The sequence below is a fragment of the Argiope bruennichi genome, chromosome 2, assembly GCF_947563725.1.
Source record: "Argiope bruennichi chromosome 2, qqArgBrue1.1, whole genome shotgun sequence".
Taxonomy (NCBI): Eukaryota; Metazoa; Arthropoda; class Arachnida; order Araneae; family Araneidae; genus Argiope; species Argiope bruennichi.
In genome coordinates this window covers 23519130-23540192 of record NC_079152.1, presented here as the reverse complement: position 1 = coordinate 23540192, position 21063 = coordinate 23519130, and the positions used below count along the sequence as shown (strand labels likewise).

Genomic DNA, 21063 nt, shown 5'->3' with positions numbered 1-21063 from the left:
TTTACTCTTAAAATTGTGGAACTATAATTTTTTCAAGACATTTTAGGTTTTTTTTTATTATCAGTTACGTGACAACTTGAATTTTCCTGTTATTAAAAAAAACATTATTTTGGTAAATCAAAAATTCCAATAAAGTAGTACTACTATTTGTTTCAGATAGTCGTGCTTACCTTTTATGCACGATTATATTCCTCAAAGGGATTACAAGCAGTGATATTTTCAGGAATTCTGTGTCATGCGCATTTTATCTTTTTGTTTCTTTTTTTCGTTATTAGTTTCAGCTTTTTTTTCCATCGCATTATGTCTCAATTTGAAATTTGTATAATATTTCAATATATTGCTTGATAAAATATTAAAATCTCTTACCTTGCCTTTCTTTCCAACTTTATTTTTGGTAAAATCAAAGCCGACTGACGTATGTATAAAGCGTAGATGACTTTCGTATCTGAAAACAATTGTCACTTTTATCTCGCTTTGTATATTTGTAAAAATGAAGTTTGAAATTAATCTTTTAATCATTTTTTTTGTCATGATAAATTTCTAAATGTGTATTCTGTGTATTCTCATGTGTATTCTGTATGCTAAAACATCGTTTTAATTTTACCGACCTAATAAGAAATTATTCGATAAATTTAATTAAATTTTGATTCCATGCTCATAATGACACTTAGTAATGGCACTGAGAAAAAAAATGCACAGTTTCATAATATTTATAACAATTAATTCTAAATCAACAATTGAAAAATAACTACTTTTTAGTGCATTATTAGAAGTATGATATTTTTAAAGTTTTATTGGAATATTTTAATGTTCCCATTTAGAGGAAAGCATGTAAAATCTCAGTGGAACATTTTAATATGAAAATTTTTATGTCTATTTGCTGAGGCAGATTTTGAGAAATACTAATTATACAAAATTTCTCATGTTCTCTTATGCAAATAATATTTTTCAGTTGCAAGATCTCTTGTTATTCTCTGATCGTTTCGTTTTGCTCCGTAAGCTCAGTTCGAAGCAATACAAAAGACGGCATTTTGAATTTAATTAAGGAGAACGTCATTTTTTTAATTTAAAGTAAATAAAACAAACAGAAGGTTTCACTGTAAAATTTAGGGTTATTAATATATATTAAAGAAATTTGTTATTATTAATGGAAAGATAATGTTAATTCATACAGATTTTTCAATTAAGCCTTTATGTTTTTGAATTGTTACCATTCTGGTTAATTTTCAATAACAAATATTTAAAACTAAGCAGTCCAAAAGGCATTCTAAACATTTTCCAGAAAATAGAACAAAAGCAATGTGTGATTTTTTAGACACAAAGATCATTACAACCTCCTGAGTCTGGACTTACCCAAACTGCTACGTTCAACAAAGACCGATGTCAAGTGGTTTCAAATGCTTAGGAAAATTTTGGTTATTAAATTAATTTATGACCAGCCTTATATATTATCTCTGTGAGTATTCCGGGTGCCCCTGATTATAATTCATTTCGTCGGAGCAATGAAAAGAGGGCATAGAAGAGTATAATTTATCGTGACGAAAAATTAATCTATACTTATAATAAAGCTCAATGTGTGTGTGTGTGTGTGTGTGTGTGTGTTGGCGCTCTACAGGCCAGACCGTTTGACATACAGCTACCAAATTTGGTACATGTATACCTTCGAGGTCGGGAATGTGCACCTGGGGTTTCTTTTTTCGAATTTGTAATTATTATTAGAATTTTAATTATTAATTAAAAACTAACTTTCCCGCCAAAAAAATCTTCCATTTTCCCCACCGCCAACTTTTCCGCCAAAAAAATCTTCTATTATCCCCAGCGCCAAACGAGAAAGGCTTCAGTTTTTTTTCTCCCAACAGTAATGAGGCTAGGGTTAAAATTTTTCGGCGGATTATTTCAATCGGTTCTGTTTATTTTCTTAATGTTTGATGCATTTAAAATTAAACATTGTTAATGAATCAATCTTTCAGATTCATTCTGAAGTACTTTTGAATTAAAATAAAACAGAATAAAGGAAATTAAAAATTTCTAATCCGCATAGCGTTACCCCAACTGGCGTAGAAAAAATCACGCATTTGCGTTACGTAACCGGCGAAGAAAATTCACGCATGCGCATTCTGTTCTGATTGGTGCCATGACACGTTATCAATGGATGATTTAAATTATTTTTGGGTTAGTTGCATGCTTTTGTAAGTAAATTGTATTTATGTTAGTTATATATTTTTTGTATATGCTTATAGTTTTAAGTACATCGTTTTTTAAGTAGTTTTTTTAAAACCTTTTTTCAACCGTTTATTTTAAACGATTCGTTTTATTTTCTTAGTGTTTGATGCATTTAAATTTAAACATTGTTAATTAATAGATCTGCTCATAATGAATCTAAGAAAATTTTGTTGACCAACTCTTGAGATATTACATAAATTAAAAAAGATATTCTTTAGTGCCCATAAAGTTTAAACGCTGAGTGACTCTATTTTCAGTAATCAGATTATAAAAAAATGCTTTGTTTCAGTAAAAAATATTATTATATTAATTGAAGATAAATTCTTTCCACTTTAATTTAAAGCATAAATTCTACGGGTGCTAACAGAAAATGAGAGAGATACATATTACGTTATGACTGAAGGCCTTTATAATATTATGAATGAATTATATGATAATCAAAATTTGAAGTTTTAAAATATTTTGATGAAGAAGCTATTAAAGTAGAAATTGCATAAAATATTTAGTTATTAAAATTTTAACGGACATTAAGATTGGTGAACCGGCTGGTCGCCAAAGGCGGCTAGTTATCAATAAAGTAAAATCTAAATGCAATTTTTTATGCATGTTTTACAATTGCTATAAGTTAGCTATTAAAAAAATTTTTGTGCATAAAATATCACAATTTGAAAAAGCTCTTTCTTTTCTCCTTATTTATTTATTTTTATTGGCACTAATTTTTTCAGGATTTTTTTTTTTTTCGAAATCACTAAACTTGTTTTTGTTTTTTTTCTGTTAGTCGATTTAATTTCTAATCGCTTTTTATCGAAAACTTTGTGTTTTTCTAAACAATATAATTATAAATTTTTAAATTACTAATTTTGTCGATTATTTTTTTCTTTCATCTTTCCATTATATGTACAGTTTAGAAAAATATGAGGATCTTTTAATAAGGTTAAAATCAATTGTTGAGTAAAATATGGAAATAAATAAAAATTCTATTTCAAAGAAAGTTACTTAGTAAGTAATTGGAAAATTTATAAAGCAGTTAAGAAACGTCTACATGTAAACGACAAGCATAGATAATCTTAACATATTTAACTCGTCTAATTTTTTTAAAAAAATTCTTATTTTACGGAAATAAGAAAAAATCCATGCTGATTGCTGTAATATTTTATTTAGCTTTGGTAATTTTGAAATTAATTAAAAAATATTAAATTTCACTTAATTATTCACTTTAATTTCAAATTTCAATTAAATTTCACTTAATTATTGACTTTAATCACTTTAATTTCACTTGAACCTAACCAAGAGTCGCTGGTAGACTCAGATAGATATGAATTGTGAATAAACAAACTGAAGACTATTTGAGCCATTGAACTATAGATAATAGTAATTTTTTACTATTGAATAAATTTTTAAATAAATAACTTGTTTATTATATGACAGATTTGCTAAGCAAGAGAAACTTAGAATTTATCGAAGATTTGCTGTTGCAGTGATATGCTCTTTTTCAACATCCTAAAATAATTGGCTTCACAAAGGAGGAAAACATAATTTTACATTAAAATTTAAACTTTATTACTATTGAACGCAATGTTTTTAAATTAGATATTATTTCAAAATATTAAATTAGTAGTATCATTATTAAAAAAATAGTAAATTTTAATAAGTTTTAACATTCAATGGTAAGCCTTACAATTTTAGCAGTAGCGAACCTGGCATTGATATTATTGTCCCACATAAGTGCGCATGAGATCAATTTTCACAAAGTTTGTATTTAGTTTTACGAAACAAATGAAAATAAAAACTACTGGCTTCACCTTTAATATTTAAAGATAAGTTTTGAAATTTAAAAAGTTTTTAATGCTAATTATTTTTTAGTGAATAAAATTTCATGATATTTTTACTGTGTAGTATATATGCTTTTCATCATAAAACTATTCTGAAAAAAAGGAGAAAAATACACTAATTTCAACAAATATGTCGTGCAGACACTGTACACTTGAATAAACAGTGACTGACTAACAGTCTCATCCTTCAGTTTTGTATTCTACCTTTACTTTAACTACGTTCTAGAAATTAAGAAAATATTTATTTACTTTAGAAGAAAATTTGCGGAATAATTATTGATGTTGTCTTGAAACTAAATTTTTGTAAAGAATTTTAATGTTGTATTTCTGAATATATAACAATAAGGATTTTATTTCTTATTTATATAGATTTTTCTCATTTTATTATTAAATTGTTTTTTTTAAAAAAACTTTAATTAGGAGTGACTTTTTAATCATTTTCTTTTCAAATAAAAAATGTGTTAAAGAACAAAATACGCTTGATTAAAATAAAAAAAGGTCATTTAAAAAGATGTGAATCTTTTTTTTTTTTGCTAAGTATTTTTAGGCATTACAAAAGAAATATTTAAAAAAAATTGTGGGTGGAAATTTAATAATTATAATACTTTATATCAGCTGCGAATTTCAATTTAAAATATCGCTTTTATCATTAAAAGGCTTGACACTTAATAAATGAAAATGGTATTGGCTTTGTTCTTATTAATATTTTTCTATCGCTGTGTTTTATTGTATGTTAGCTGAGTGAAAAACTAACAGCTTTTTATACAATCAAAGAATTTATAATGCGAGATTAGCTTTTCAAATCTATTTCTTTCAAATTGCAAATGTTCATAGCTAGCTATCCTTACATTGTTGAAAACTGATCGGACAGGTATCAACCTGCTGAAATTACTGTATGAAGAAAGACGATTCTATTCCATTTCCGTCAATGAAAACTTCGCAAGCATCTGATGCAATGCAATTTTCATTCCTATTTAGACTCAGAGAGTTAAATACTTTCATTCAAGTAAATATGATTATCAGTAACAGTTCTTGGAAGAATTTATTTGTCACGTGATTCCTTCATTATGCCATGTTGAAAGAAATATCTAGACATACTAATAAATAAAAAATGAAATTTCTCTACTCAATATTAACGTTAATATGTTCCCGAAATAAACAAAGGCCCCGGTGGCATGGTGGTAAGGTCTTTTCTTTAGAACCGGTGGACCTCGCGTTCGAGACCCTATTCCACCGAAGATTCATCGTTCAAGCGGGTTTGGTACACTTTAAATCAGTCCAAACGCCCTCCCACTGGTGTGGTGTGGGAGTTTGGAGAGGAGGCCGCCAGCTTAGGTCTCGCCCTTTTCATCTGACAGTGGCTCAAAATTACGAGGTCTATGTCAAAATAACTCAAGTGTTGCTTTTAAACAGGACGTTAATATAATTAGATAAAAAGAAAGCCCCCACACACACCTTTTTTATTTGCTTTAATTCGAGATTGTTTGAATACTCAAACGAAAATGATAAAGAAAAAAAAAACATTTTTGGATAGTTCATTTTCAGTAATCTTTTGTGCAATAGATAGTGACTCCTCTAAATCAGGAATGAATTAGTGGTAAATTTTTAAGGAAGACTTCATTCTTTATAAAGTAAAAAAGTAAAATGTGTATTTAATTTCACAAAACAAAACTACCCATCTATATTCAACGTGCATTCGACGTTGTTAGGGATGCAGTTTTCATATATAAAAACAATAGATAATATGCAAAAAGCTATCTTAATATTATTCCTTCCGATTTCTGTTTCCTTTACGGCTATATCAAGGATAAAGTCTTCAGCACGTCAATTGTTGAGCTGAAGTGGTCGTGAAACATAAAATGCTTTGTATATCATTAAATTATACACGATATTTAATGAAAACTTGGCGAGAATTATAGTTCCAATCTGCCATTTCAATGCTACCAAAGAGGCACACATTGTAATGTACTGAAATGTGTGTCTTATAAAAACTTTATAACAGTACTTGTAATATATTTAAAAAAAGTATGTCTAGTTGTAATAATTTTTGCAGATTAAATTTCTTAAATCAAGACAAGACTTTGTGATCACCCGAATGTATTCTTGAGATTTTAAAACATAAAATTCTAATTCGCATTGTTCCGCCTTTTCCCCTTTCCAGCTGTAGTTGCCATGAAAACCGGCGCACGCGCAGTTTTTCTAGAATTTTCATACGTTTATTATTATTATTAATAGCTATTTTGACTTGTAATGTCTAATTAGAGAAGTAACGGTGAATATCTTTGTGTTCGTGTAGGTTCTCGTGTTCGTCAATAAATGACATTCTGTGTTTAATGCTATCTTTGATTCTTGGGAGTTAGAAAATAGGTTTTAGATGTTAGATCATAGATAGTTGTTGTTGTTGTTGTTGCTAATCTCCATGGTCTGACTTAGTCAGACCAAATCCAAAAATCCGTTGACAAGAAGAAAGTCAAAAACGAGGAAGAGAGAAGAATAAATTTCTCCCCAAAGAAGTCCTAAACAGTCCAGAATATGTTCAGCAGAGGCCTGATGCTGGAAGTATCAAGGAAGGTAAAGAGGGTAATGATGCTGGAAGGGCAAAGAGGGTAAAATTTTTCACCCTGAGAAAAGAAAAGACATTTAAGGTGGCCACTGGCAAGGCGCGACAGGCAAGTGTTGGTTTTTTTATCGCAAGGAAGATTTAAGGACTGACCCGGCTTATTGGCTCTATACCAATCATGAGTAGGGGGTAGGGATGACGAATATTTTCAGAGCGGTTATTACGTAACCAATATCAAAAAGTCACAAATACAAGTGATCAATACTTTTCAAAGAGGGGTGTGATTCAAATCCTTCATACGATCTTACTGATGATATTTCGATTACAGGTTTTGGATCCCGATAGAAAGTAACAATTGATACGATATCACTGAAATTTAGCAATCGATGCGATCTGTCCAATGGAAGCTCTCGAAAGAAATCTGTGATTGGATTGAAAAGTGAACGGACCGGTTATTGGAATTATCGTATCGTATCATTGAATTGCATATCACTGAAATTTATCGGAGAGGTGATTTCACCGGAAAGTGCGATGTCACCGCTCCACTTTACGGGAGTGACCGATATTCGTATTTGATAAAGCACTATTCCATACAGATCATTTTTAATTGCTCGTGACATGATAGACTTACATGTACTCTGTTTACTGCTGGCGCCATCTATTGGTAGAATATAGGACTAAAGTAAACATTTTAAAGAAATGACATATATTTTTAACTCATCTTTTCCAGAAAATGGTTCACTCTAATAAATAAATTAAATAAATAGTTTTGAGAAAAAAAATAAAATTTAAGAAGTAATCTGAAACAGATAAATTAATTCAATCACACGTTAATTAAATTAGTAAATTAAGTATTAATTACGATTAATAAATTTTATATTTAATATTAAGTAATAATTTTTAATTAATAATATGATTGAAATAACAGATATTTGGAACGCATATTTAAAAATAACAATAGCAATATTATTTGTTATTCAAAAAATCGTGGATTATGCATCTCTAGTAGGGGGAACCATCCAATTCTTCTTATTTAGGAGTTTCGCTAAAACCACTGAACCACATATTTGTTGAAAGTTCTGGCACCATGGACATCAACACCTATATAATTCTCTTCTTAAGCTGGCGAATAATTGTTGTTCCCTCTTCTCTAATAATAACAAAGAAGTTCTATCGCCTCTTGCAAGCAAACTCTCTCCGAACATCACCCACCAGTTTAGAAATCCGTTTAGCAACATTACGATTCATTTTCTCGCAACATAATAGCTCGATTTATGTTTGCTGTCAGACTCGAACCGAGCGCATCATTGATTTCAAAAAGAGTTTCTCTGTATCCGTTTCGAATTGTTCCTCCCTTTGTTACCCCATGCTCCGCTAATGATGTGAGCAAGAATGATTTAAAAGTGTTCCCTGACGCCGCCAATTCAACCGGATCGAACACAAGAAAACGGTTTTTGCGTATCAAATGTTGGGTCATCCAGAAGTGTCACTGCACAAAAGGAAGATTCGACTCGCCTTGACACGGGAATTCATCCTGCCACCCAATTATTCTTTTCCGGCCATTAAACGCAAAATTACCTAACACTTTTTGATAAGTTTATGAAATGTGATTTCTATTTGTTTAACTTGGCTTTTGTTTATAAGTAGTTGGCTAAGAATTGCAGCTTTTTATTATTTTTTTTTCCTTAATGGCCTTTAGACAGTTCTGCAATTGTTGGTTTTTCCAATGGCCATTACGACATTAAATCTCGGCCTTGTATAAAATAAAACCATAAATTTCCATTAGCAATAAGAAAGCTTTGGTGAATGCTATTAGGATACTTGTGGATTTGAATGGAATCATTCAATAATTAGTTGAAAGAAGAATACGATTGTTTTACTGACACTTACAATTGTGTAAGTTTTTGACTATTAGAGAGCGAGCGCCCTAAATTGAAGCTTCTCCGGGATTACTGGTCTCACGAAGAAGCATCCAAATTTTAAATTTAGAAAAAAAATAAAAACAGAATTTTAAAATCATTTTTATTGATGAAGATTTTTGGAGCTAAATAATAAAATGTTGTTTTTTTTCTTTCAAATCATTGAAAGATTGGAAGATAAAATCTGTGATTAATAATCTACTTCAGAGATATCCAAACTTTTAAACATTACTAGCCAGTTTTAAACAGTTTTTAGAAACTTAATCTATTGGATACAATTCGTCTAAGGCACAATGAATTTTTTTCATCATGAATGCAAGCTGATTTTTTTTTTCTAAAAGAGTTTTATGGGCCCGAAAAAAAATCCATATATAAAGCATTATTATTTAATAAAATTTTATAAAATAAATTTCTATCATGTAATTTAATAAACAATTAAATCCCACATAATAATGTAGCACACTTTGGAATGATACGCATAAATTCAAGACTTTAATCCCAACAAAAATTGATTCGTAATTCATCAGTAGATCTGTCAGAGTTTGGATATATGAGATTAACTACCATCAGCTAATATATCTAAAATAAATATATCTATTATGCATGTGGTGGTACAGTTTGGCGAAGGTGTAGCACTTTTTTTAGAGTGATTAGGGACGCAAGAAAATCATTGGAAATATAAGCTTAATGGTTTAATAGAATAACAATTAACCTTAAAGCAGAAGCAGCAGCTGTAATTGAACAGAATCTAAATTGACCACAAAAAAATGAAAGCGCATTAGACCGTATATATAGTGTAATATTGATGAAATTAGGCCCGATAGCTTTTTTTTAATTTCTCAAATTCGTTCGTGAATCAAATTGAAATAATATAAACTAGAGAAGGTCTGAATATTTTGGGATCGCATTTTTTTCTTCAGTTTTTGAATTATTTTAATCAATTTTTGCATTGTAGACAATTAATGCAAAATTTTCATAAATCTAGCAGGAGTGGTGGTACTAACTTTCTAACATTTTTTTATTAACTTTTTTTCCTAACTTTTTTTTATTTCTATCAAATTTTCTCTAATTGAATCTCAATCAGAGAAATTAGACTGGCTGGCTGGTTTATACGTGAATTCGATAATTACAAAATATAAATATCTAGATAGCTGGATAAATAAAATTTGGTATACAGATTTGGCATCAAATTTTGACATAGGATTGACCGTCTATTGGCCCGTACTTTCGCATTCATGTAAACTCAATACTTCAAATGCGAAAAAATTAGTGATACTCAATATCTGATCTTGTGACTTTAATTGTAGTTCCTTATCAAATTTTGCTTCAAATCGGTCTGAAAAATGTATTTAGAATATAGATTTGATTAAAATGCTAGATTCACACCAAAGTTCTATATTTCGTAACTATTGTTCACCAGAACCATGCAAGAAATATAGGAATTTACTCAAAGTCTGCTATTTTAAACAGGGGAAGAGAAATTAGACATTCATTAGAGTGAATGCATTCGAGTGTCCGAATGTTTCTGGTATACCATTTCCTCTGTTTTTCCTTTGAATGTTCAGCTAAACAAGGAACATTTTACCAGATAGTCTTTTTTGTTTATTTATAATAAAAGAAATCCCAATTTAGCAAGATTTCTTAAAGAATTTCTGACTGCGAATGAGATTGCATTGACGAACTTTTTAAGCTTTTGTAAATTTGGGGGAAAGATTTCTTTCCTGACAAATTGTCGTAATTTACGGTTGTGTGTATTTGTGGTTGACTCCAATTATTGCGACATGATTGAAAAATAATTTTATTTACATTTAAACTTAAGAAATTAAACAATTGATTTTTACTACAAGCTTCACAGAGGCGAGTGCGCTAGCGTTCTGAAGAAAAAGGAGAGAATAACTTTTTCCAAGCATCGCGCGCGTCAATACCCGGATGATGGGCAGCGAGCGATTTACGTCACACACAGCCTCGACAAAGCCTGTCGTTTACAGATTCATATTGATATATGATTTATGATAGGCATTCACTACAAAATATTTCTGGTTAACTGTTTAATGTATTGTCACTTTGATTACTGAGGCTTGCGAAATAACATTTGCCTTTTTTTTTCCTTCTTCTTCATAGGCACCGACAACAGAAACAAATCCAAAAGGTAAGATAGCGAATCCTTTCTTTAATACCTGCGTAGTGATATTTGTCTTATTCGTAAGCACGGGAATAATTTTTTAGCAAAATATAAAAAAATTAATCTTACTTAATAAATGTAATCTATTTTGTAAAAAAAAAAAAAAAAAAAAAATCAAGTGACAAGAATTATAAACTGAATTTACTGTGAACTGAATTTACACTGAATGACACTGCATTTACAGTTTAGTCAATTACATCGTTTAATTATATACTTTTATATCAATCACCATTATGTGATTTTTGGCACAGTTTAAAAAAGTAAATATAAAGTTGCTACTTCAGTTTGAATTGATTCTGAAATGTATGAGAAATAAATTTATTTTACTATATCTCCACTACAATTATTTTTCCCGTAAATTCTTCGCCTAGATCGATACTAATGTGAATTTTACAAGCTTCATTCAAGCATGAAGTTTATTGAATGCCGTATAATCTGTAGACTAAGACATGCATGGCGAAAAAATTCAATTTATTCTTCAAATACATTTGACATAGAGCTGCCGAATTCAGCATAAAGAAATTTAGCATTTAAATTAGATCATGTCAAAATTTTAGTGTTTTTTTCCCCTTAATTACGTCGAAATATATTACTATACAAAAATCCTTTTTTACAACACTTAAAAATAAAATAAAAAGCTTTTGAATGACACAATTTTATTGCTGCATAATTTTTATCTCCAATTTTGAAAAATGTATTTAAGTATATTTAACAGAATTAGTTTTCAATGTTTAATTGCTGAGTTTATATTCACTGACATTGAGACGATGTGAAATGCCAGTTTCTAAGCCTAATTTACTAAGCCTAAAACAATATTATGTTTTAGGCTTAGTAATTTACTAAGTCTAAAACATTATTATGTTTCGATATTTCGGAATGAAAATACGAATCTCCATTAATATTTTTTCTTGAATATTCCTGATATTTTTCGCAAGGATATTCCTCATGTCCATGCTTTTTTATTCAAAAGTACATTTGATCAATGAGACATTTCGTTCCAGTTTGTAAACAGACGGTTTCAGAACAGTATGGTCTTATTCATTCTCCTAATTTCCCGGATAAATATCCCCGATACTCTCGTTGCCAGTACTTGGTGGAGAAGTACTCGCCGGATGCCTGCGACGTCAAGCTGACCATCCACTCCTTCGAGGTGACCCGCATGGCCTTCACTAATTGCTCGGAGGACTTCCTCGAGATACAGGATGGCACCAAAAAGTACAGGATATGCGGGGATCTACCCAGAGGAACCAAGAGTGAGTAAAATTTCTCTATATCGAATTGGAAAATGCCTGGAAAATAATTTGGTGTATAAAAAGACATATTACAATTTTTAAAATAATTTTCTTACTAAAAATAACAATACATAGTTCATTTTCTAGGGTGAAAAAAAGACCTTAAAGACTCAAACTGTTAAAAAAAAGTATTTTAAAGCATGCATAAAAGTAACAATGATATTCACCGTATTTGTTGTAATTTCATACTTTTTACCAGATTTTTATTTTCCATCTCGCCTTTTTCATTTTAAAGATTTTCCGTTTACGGAATGGGATAGTCAATGATAAGAAATCTAAAGCTAATCTTAATTTAAAATAAAAGTCTTAATCCAAATTTGGTAAGGGAAACGTAGAATATAATTTATGAAAAATACCTACAGATGTTCCATCTGTAGGTATTTTTTCCGTTTTCCAAAATGACTACCGGTCCTCCAAGAATTGAGAGCCGGAATTCATAGTAAGAATCGATGAAAAAAGTTTTTATGTTCCTTCTTAGGAATGAAAATCGATTATTGCTAATTTTATTCGATATGCAGAAATTGTCTTTCTACAGAAAAATCAAGACCTCAATTAATATGAAAAGTAAAGCCATTTTTGATACATGGAAGTTCCACTTAGTTACAGCTGCTTTTAAAAACTTAATTTGATTTGGTAGACACTGTTTTCTTAGCTCCCAAGTAGTAAAGGTACAAAAAATTTACAATCCTATATAGATTGTTATAAACAATATTTGGATTACGTTTTAGTAAGTACATAATTTTAATTACTCTTGGAATCATTTTGTCTCAAATCCGAAATATGAAAAAGCACTTACTTAAAGAAATCTCATCTTAATTCACTAAACGAATATCACCATCAGCGAGCGACGTATACACAGATCCATACATTCCATATTCCTTTCTTGAAAATTGTATGTACTTAATTTCTTTGCTTTTAACTCTCATTTTCTTTTTGAAAATTTTATATGTGTTCATTTATTCTACAACATTCGAATTCATAAGCCAAATCAAAATTATCATTTTATATTTTTCCTTCCTAAATCTTATTTCCTTCATATAACTTGATGCAGCTTTTAGCAATGATCTCTAGGCTCTGCTGCAAATTGGTTGACTAAGATCAATTACCTGCCAAATAAGTCTATGGCCTTACATTTCATTGGCAAATCAGTCTACAGCCTTACATTTCATCACCAAATCGGTGCACAGCCTTACATTCGTCATCAATCAATCTACAGCCTTACGCTTCATTGCCAAATCTGACTACAGCCTTGCACTTCATCGCCAAATCAGTCTATAGATTTACGTTTCATCGCCAAACCTGACTACAGCCTTACACTTCAACAACAAATCAGTATATAGATTTGCGCTTCTATGACTACAGCCTTACACTTCATCACCAAATCTATAAATTTAAAAACTATATGTCTATAAATTTACGCTTGATCGTCAAACCTGACTACAGCCTTACACTTCATAGCCAAATCAGTATATAGATTTACGCTTCCTCGCCAAATCAATCTATAGATTTACGCTTCATTACCAAACCTGACTACAGCCTTTCACTTCATCGCCAAATCAGTATATAGATTTACGCTTCTATGACTACAGCCTTACACTTCATCGCCAGATCAGTCTATAGATTTACAGTTCATCGTCAAATCTAGTGATCTGAATTCTCCTAACATCGCACTGACATTAAATTGCATTTAGCCTCATATAGATTATTGATGCACATATGGCCCGTGCTTGAATGCTCTTAAGAGAGTTAAACTAGGCAAACTCCATTCCAATATAAGAACTGATAACCGTTGTCCTTAAAGCTATGTAAACAAATTGACAGGATTATCAAAACTGCCTTTCATTTGTATCTATAAAGTTTTTTTCAGGAATGACTGCCGAAATGATTTTCTGCGTAATTTGTGTTGATCCATAAGGCTGCACTTATTCATTCGCATATTTACTTTTAAGAAGTAACTTTATATAAATCATAAGTTTTAAATATGTGGATTCAAAGCAATTTTCATCAGAGCTTCACAAAGAAAATTTATTCACTATTAAAAATATATTTTAATAAAAAGTTTAATGGCAGACCCATGGATGTTTTTTGCCATTGACAATCGCTTGCCGCTCGAACATGATATTCGATGAGAGATGAGGCTAGAAAAACTGATAAATTAAATTTCTCATTCCAGACAAGGTCACATATTTGGAAGCAGACAGGCAATCGGGAACTCTCCTGGAAATATTACATAGATAGATAACTTTTTAGTAAAAAGACGTTTAAGAAAAAGTTATATTTCTGAATTGTTTCAAAATTTATTATTTCATTAGGTATGGTTATTGCCGAGAGGATGGCATTTAAAACACTCTAATTAGCAAATTAAATAATTAGGTGCAGGTTACAATAATCAACCCGGAATATATAAAACCGAGTTTATTATCTAATTACTTTACTGTATTAATTTATTACGCGGATATGATATATTTCATGAAGGATTTATCGGTGTATGACTCCGCGTTTTAAAGTGCAGATTGTAAACGCTCGATACATAAAATAAACATTTCTTATTTAGGATATTACCACCAACGATTGAAAGTGTTTTAAAAAAATGAAAATCAAAACACAGACTACGTCAATTCCAAGTAACAGCGAGCATCTCACTCGTTCTATTTATTTTTACAACATAATCGTCGTTGCCAGATGCAACAGCAGAAAAACAGCTTCATTTAACACAAAATAATATATAAAATATTTTTGCTGCAATTACTTCAAAAACAAACATGAACAATTAAACAAATACAAAACATTAACAATTATTTATAATATTTAGTTACGTGTGAACCACAATGACTTGCGCTACTCACAACCTGTTCCTACAGATTAATGTGGATGTGATGAATTTTGATGCATTAGTTCATATGGATTAGTTTAATCATTTTATTTCTTCATTAACAGAGGAGGATAATGAGTGATTTTTACAAATGGGAATTCAATAATGAAGACGGAATTTATGTTACATGAAGATGAACAGTTGACGTTCAAATGATCTTTCCCATCTATGCGTGGTACATTGGGCATTTGCAGATGAATTCTTCTACGCAAGAATAGAGATGCATAATCCACGATTTTTTGAATAACAAATAATATTGCTATTGTTATTTTTAAATATACGTTCCAAATATCTGTTATTTCAATCATATTATTAATTAAAAATTATTACTTAATATTAAATATAAAATTTATTAATCGTAATTAATACTTAATTTACTAATTTAATTAACGTGTGATTGAATTAATTTATCTGTTTCAGATTACTTCTTAAATTTTATTTTTTTTTCTCAAAACTATTTATTTAATTTATTTATTAGAGTGAACCATTTTCTGGAAAAGATGAGTTAAAAATATATGTCATTTCTTTAAAATGTTTACTTTAGTCCTATATTCTACAAATAGATGGCGCCAGCAGTAAACAGAGTACATGTAAGTCTATCATGTCACGAGCAATTAAAAATGATCTGTATGGAATAGTGCATCATCAAATACGAATATCGGTCACTCCCTTAAAGTGGAGTGGTGACTTCGCACTTTCCGGTGAAATCACCGCTCCGATAAATTTCAGTGATATACAATTGAATGATACGATACGATAATTCCAATAACCGGTCCGTTCACTTTTCAATCCAATCACAGATTTTCTTTCGAGAGCTTCCATTGGACAGATCGTATCGTCACCGCTCCGACAAATTTCAATGATATCGTATCGATTGTTAGTTTCTATCGTGATCCAAAACCTGTAGTCGAAATATCATCAGTAAGATCGTATGAAGGATTTGAATCACACCCCTCTTTGAAAAGTATTGTTCACTTGTATTTGTGACTTTTTGATATTGGTTACGTAATAACCGCTCTGAAAATATTCGTCATCCCTACGCAAGAATTACAGTTTCGGCCTTTGTCAGAGTATCATGTCTTTTCGATTTCCGGTCGCACCCTCCTCGTCTGACGTCCGTCTCTCCTCTGTTGAACTCTGAACTCTGCCCTCTGGCTGCTAGTTATCATCGGAAGAATGCAGAGCTCCCTCTAGTGGAGTTAATTTGCAACATTAATAAATACAAATAGATATTATTATTACAAGTAGCCTGAGCTTATTTAATACAGAAGAAACAGTATATGCTACAAAATGAAGCAAAATCGTATTATACAAAGTTTATTCGCTGTCATTCATTACAAGGAAAACCAATTTACTTATTTTCATTATTTAATTAATGAACTGACTTCAATTTTGTTTCATTCAGAATTTTTAATTTTTAGAATTTTTAAAATTTGAATTGAGAGACAAGTTTCTATTGAATTCCTGATTTTCTTTGTTATATTACGAAGCTAGTCGTTTTCAAGAGTTTAAATATTTGGTCAATAAAATTTTAAAACTGTATAATATGAAATGAAATCTTAAAAAAAGTTTTCAAAAACTCGCTTTTTTAAAATTCAGACGAATAGAAATTTTCTTTTTATCAAAATTATGAGGTGCAAAAAAAATTGCAATGTTGTCAGACAGTGATAAGAGCATTTTGATTAATTAAAATTTTAATTACAATTAATTTATGTAGCTGATTTTTAACGAAAGTACAGAATCTTATTGCTTATTATACTTGTTGCTTAATTTTATTTATTTATTTTCTTTCTTATTTACTTTTTTTTTCTTTTCTTTATGGTTGATTCCATTCATTTGGAACATCAACTAATTGGGACGCTTAGCCTGGATCAAATCTCAATCTCAATGAAAGCTGACTAAACTAATAAGCTCAATTAAAATCAGCTTAACTTAAATGTTTAGTGAGAAAAAAACTCTACGCTTTTGAAAGAATAACAGATGCATTTCAAAATAAAATCTGCCCAAGTCGCAATAAGATGACGTCACTACATGAGCGGAATTTCGTTTTAATATGTTCAGGGCTTCTTTTAAACTGAGCAGACTGTTCTTTTTCATTACACATGGAAATATAACAATAAACTTATTCTACTTCTTATGTTACATCTAGGGATTGCAATATCGGACCAAAAGTTCAATATCGGTATTCGGTATTTTTTAGATCTTAATACCGGGATGCCGGTTTTAATACCGGTAGTAGAAATTTTAGAAAAAGAAAGAAAATTTGTTTTTATTTGCTAATTTTATTAGAGAATGTAAATATCACAAAAAATAATTTGTAATTTATAAATTATAATAGTATATAAAGAATCACAAAAAAGCAAAGGAACATCTTATTTATTTAAATCACAAAAAAGTGTAAATATCACTATTCAGTCTGTGGTACTATTATAAATTTTTTAATTGTGATGTTAAAAAACATAATGCATCAATTATACTGTCATTAAGCCTGGAATGTAATTTTGTGCAAAAATTACCAGCTGTAAAACGCTCTTTTGGCATCTACGCTAGTTGGTGGTACTGTTAGCAATGCGCGATATACTTTTTCCGTCTAAATCCCTCATCTTCAAATAAACCGATTTCTCATCGGATGGTTTTGGATATAGCTGATTTCTGTATTGTATTTTGGTTTGTTGAAACTTTTTTACTTATCGCTAATAAAAATTGCTCTGAAATATTTTACTGTACATTAGTATCTTTTTCCTTCTGTATTACTAATTATCTGCAATGTTTACGTCTCATAAAACCACTCATAAAAATCATTGTTAAATGTAAATATCTCCTCCTTTCATCTTTCCTCTCACACTTATTTTGTTGAATTAAACCCATCCTAACGCAGGCGCAAAAGCGCGAAGAGTTTTACAATCCGTTGTCAAACAGTATTTTATCACTTTTCTTGACTGTACGATGCAACTTTGTATTCACAGTCTAATTAATTTCGCCCGTTAGGGAGACATAAAAATAAAAATGTATACTATTTTCTATGTTGGCTATAGTTGCCAACATAAAAATGTATACTATTTTCTATGTTGGCTATCCCTAAGCATATAGTGGAGACAATTTAACAATTTCTTGTAAATACGGAAAAAACGGTATTTAAACATGTGAATACCGGTATTACAAAATTGTATAAGTAGCTCAAAATACCGGTATTCGGTATCCCGGTATACCGGTATTGCAATCCCTAATTACATCTCTTGGCGTATAACATAATAGTTGAAAACTCAGTACTGTCCAGGAGCCAAATTTTTCTCATATATCTCTCCTCATCTTGTAGCCTTCTTTCATATGTCCCACAAATATTGTAAGAATAGAATCAGTATACACAACTTTATCTTCCCGGTTTTCTTTAGGTAAAAGAAATCTCCTTTGAATCCTACCTTTTTGAATTCAACTTTATAAATCTTGCTGTAAATTGATTTTTCAAATGTTTAAGTGGTTTTAGAAGCTCGGTCAACCGTATTTTCGCAGCAGTTGATGCCAGCGATTTCAGTACAAATCTAATTGAATTAATATCCGACATCTATTCTGTAATAGCAATGCTTTCAGATTCATAAACGCAATAGGGTATAAAATTATTAGCACTCATACTCCATTTGAGATTCAAGAGTATCTGTCTTCCGCTATGCTTGTCTTCTGATTTCTTATATTACACTGCTCTTAACCTTCCATCTGTCTCCGCATCGCTTTCCTTTCAACATTCGCTTCAAGTCTGCGTTCTCACTCTTTTTACTTTCTCTTGCACGAAATATAGAGAAATTAGTGTAGCCGTCAAAAAAGTGTGAAATTTAGTTGACGAATTTTAGGCTTTAGTCCGCCCTGAGTTCAAAAACACATTTTTGGAAAATGTCTATTTGTTTGTCTGTCTGTTTGTCCGTCTGTCTGTGACAAAGATAACTATAAACGCTTTGAGTTAGATAGATGGAATTTGGTATATGGTCTTTACATCAAATTTATAGATTTCTGTCAAAATTTGATCAAAATCTATTTAAAGGAAATCAGTCTGTCCGTATAAACGAAGAGAACTAGATGGATGAAATTCGGTGCACAGATTTAACATCGATAATGTATACATTTATCAAACGTTCAGTCAAATCCAATAAAAGATCAAACGTCCGTCGGTCTGTATTTTCAGAAGCACGCCATAACTCAAAAACTCAATGACTTAAAGATATCAAATTTGGTATGTGATTATGTAATTCAATCTTCTGTTTAATTTTTTAGTTTCAATAGGTTGGAGAAAAATGATTCTTAAACACAAGCCCATTTTTATTAGAGAATAAGAGAGAAAAGTTTGGGCAGATATTCCCGCTAGTTCAATTTCGCCTTGCATTTCTTTTAGCATGTTTAACAACAACAAGTAAGAAGTAAAGAATCAATGAACAGAGCGATGATTAACATTATTTCCTTCTATTTATAATTTTGATCTACATTTTATGGCTTAGTTCCAAAAAGAATTCGTTTGATTGGGGACAGATTGACAGAAATCTATAAATTCGATGTAAAGACCATATACCAAATTCCATCTATCTAACTCAAAGCGCTTTAGAGTTATCTTTGTCACAGACAGACGGACCAACAGACAGACAAACAAATAGATATTTTCCAAAAATCTGTTTTTCAACTCCGGGCGGACTAAAGCATAAAATTCGTCAACAAAAACTCACACTTTTTTGACGATTACACTAATTTCTCTATATTTCGTGCAAGAGAAAGTAAAAAGAGTGAGAACGCAGACTTGAAGCGAATGTTGAAAGGAAAGAGATAAAGACAGATGGAAGGTTAAGAGCAGTGTAATATAAGAATTCAGAAGACAACCATAGCGGAAGACAGATACTCTTGAATCTAAAATGGAGTATGAGTGCTAATAACTTTATACCCTATTGTGTTTATGAATCTGAAAGCATTGCTATTACAGAATAGATGTCGGATATTAATTCAATTAGATTTGTACTGAAATCGCGGGCATCAATTGCTGCGAAAATATGGTTGACCGAGCTTTTAAAACCAATTAAACATTTGAAAAATCAATTTACAGCAAGATTTATAAAGTTGAATTCAAAAAGGTAGGATTCAAAGGAGATTTCTTTTAGCGAGAGAAAAACCGAAAAGATAAAACCGTGTGTACTGATTCTATTCTTACAATATTTGTGGGACAATATTTGTGGGCTACAAGGTGAGGAGGAATATATGAGAAAATTGAAACAAAAAATGCAGCAGTTCCAATTAAGCGAAATCCATTATAGAGGTACTTTCAGAAACCCGCGTTTTTACGATTTTGTTTTGAATCCCATATTTTTATGAAATATTATTTTCTGCCTTTAATTTCATTAAAAAAACAGTGCTTTTTAAAACTTCTTATTTTTAGCATTTTCCACTTTTAAGTCTTTAATATATTCATAATTGATTATTATAAATAAAATGAAATGTTAAATTACTTTTTTTAATTCATTGTGAGCTTATAGAAACCACAGAATCTTAACTGATATTAATTCATTATTATATTCCGAACATATTAAAATGTTGTATTGCCATCAAAGATACAAATACTCAAACTCTTACAATAATATCAGAAAAAGAGTGAAAAAATTGTGTACTATGTTCAGTTTTCACTTGCACAAAACAAGACAAATTAAGTTTAAGCTTATAGTAAAATAAAAGAGGGAGGGAAGGGATTAAAAACTCTAGCAAATAGATTTTTTTATCAACTTAATCAGACTACTTGAGTAACTCAGAAAATCATATCATGAAATCTATTGTTTTCTGCTAGCCCTGATACAAATGCGTCTGTTGACATCTTTGACTTTTTATTTCTTCCTTAGAATTCGTATCTTTTCCACCCGATTCCGACAAATTGGAGTTCAATTTCCGAAGCACGTTTCACCAAAAGAAAGGATTCGAAATACAAGTGAAACAATTACCTTTTTCTTGCCGCAAAAAAGTCACTACGACACCAGGTAAGAATCTGTTTCTATGAGAACGTTTTGCTTTTTATGATAAAGAAAGTTCTCTATATAAAGAACTTTTTTAATAAAATACTGATAACGGATTGTAGAAAATCTTTATTGTGCAAAACGACGATTCATGCCCCAATACTATCCCTGATGCAATCAATTTTACAATTTACAACTTTTTTTTTGTTTC

The 21063-nt window shown here is 30.4% G+C and overlaps 1 protein-coding gene across 2 annotated transcripts in view; it reads left to right on the top strand.

Moving 5' to 3' along the window:
• Positions 1-21063, top strand: part of LOC129958090 (tolloid-like protein 1) — a 71390-nt gene that overhangs the window by 6037 nt on the left and 44290 nt on the right. The window contains exons 2-4 of one of the 2 annotated variants that reach the window (XM_056070280.1): positions 10656-10683; positions 11718-11969; positions 20742-20876. In XM_056070280.1, the coding sequence (XP_055926255.1) occupies positions 10656-10683; positions 11718-11969; positions 20742-20876 (415 nt within the window). The remainder of the gene's footprint in view (positions 1-10655; positions 10684-11717; positions 11970-20741; positions 20877-21063) is intronic. The other variant, XM_056070286.1, reaches the window with a different exon arrangement.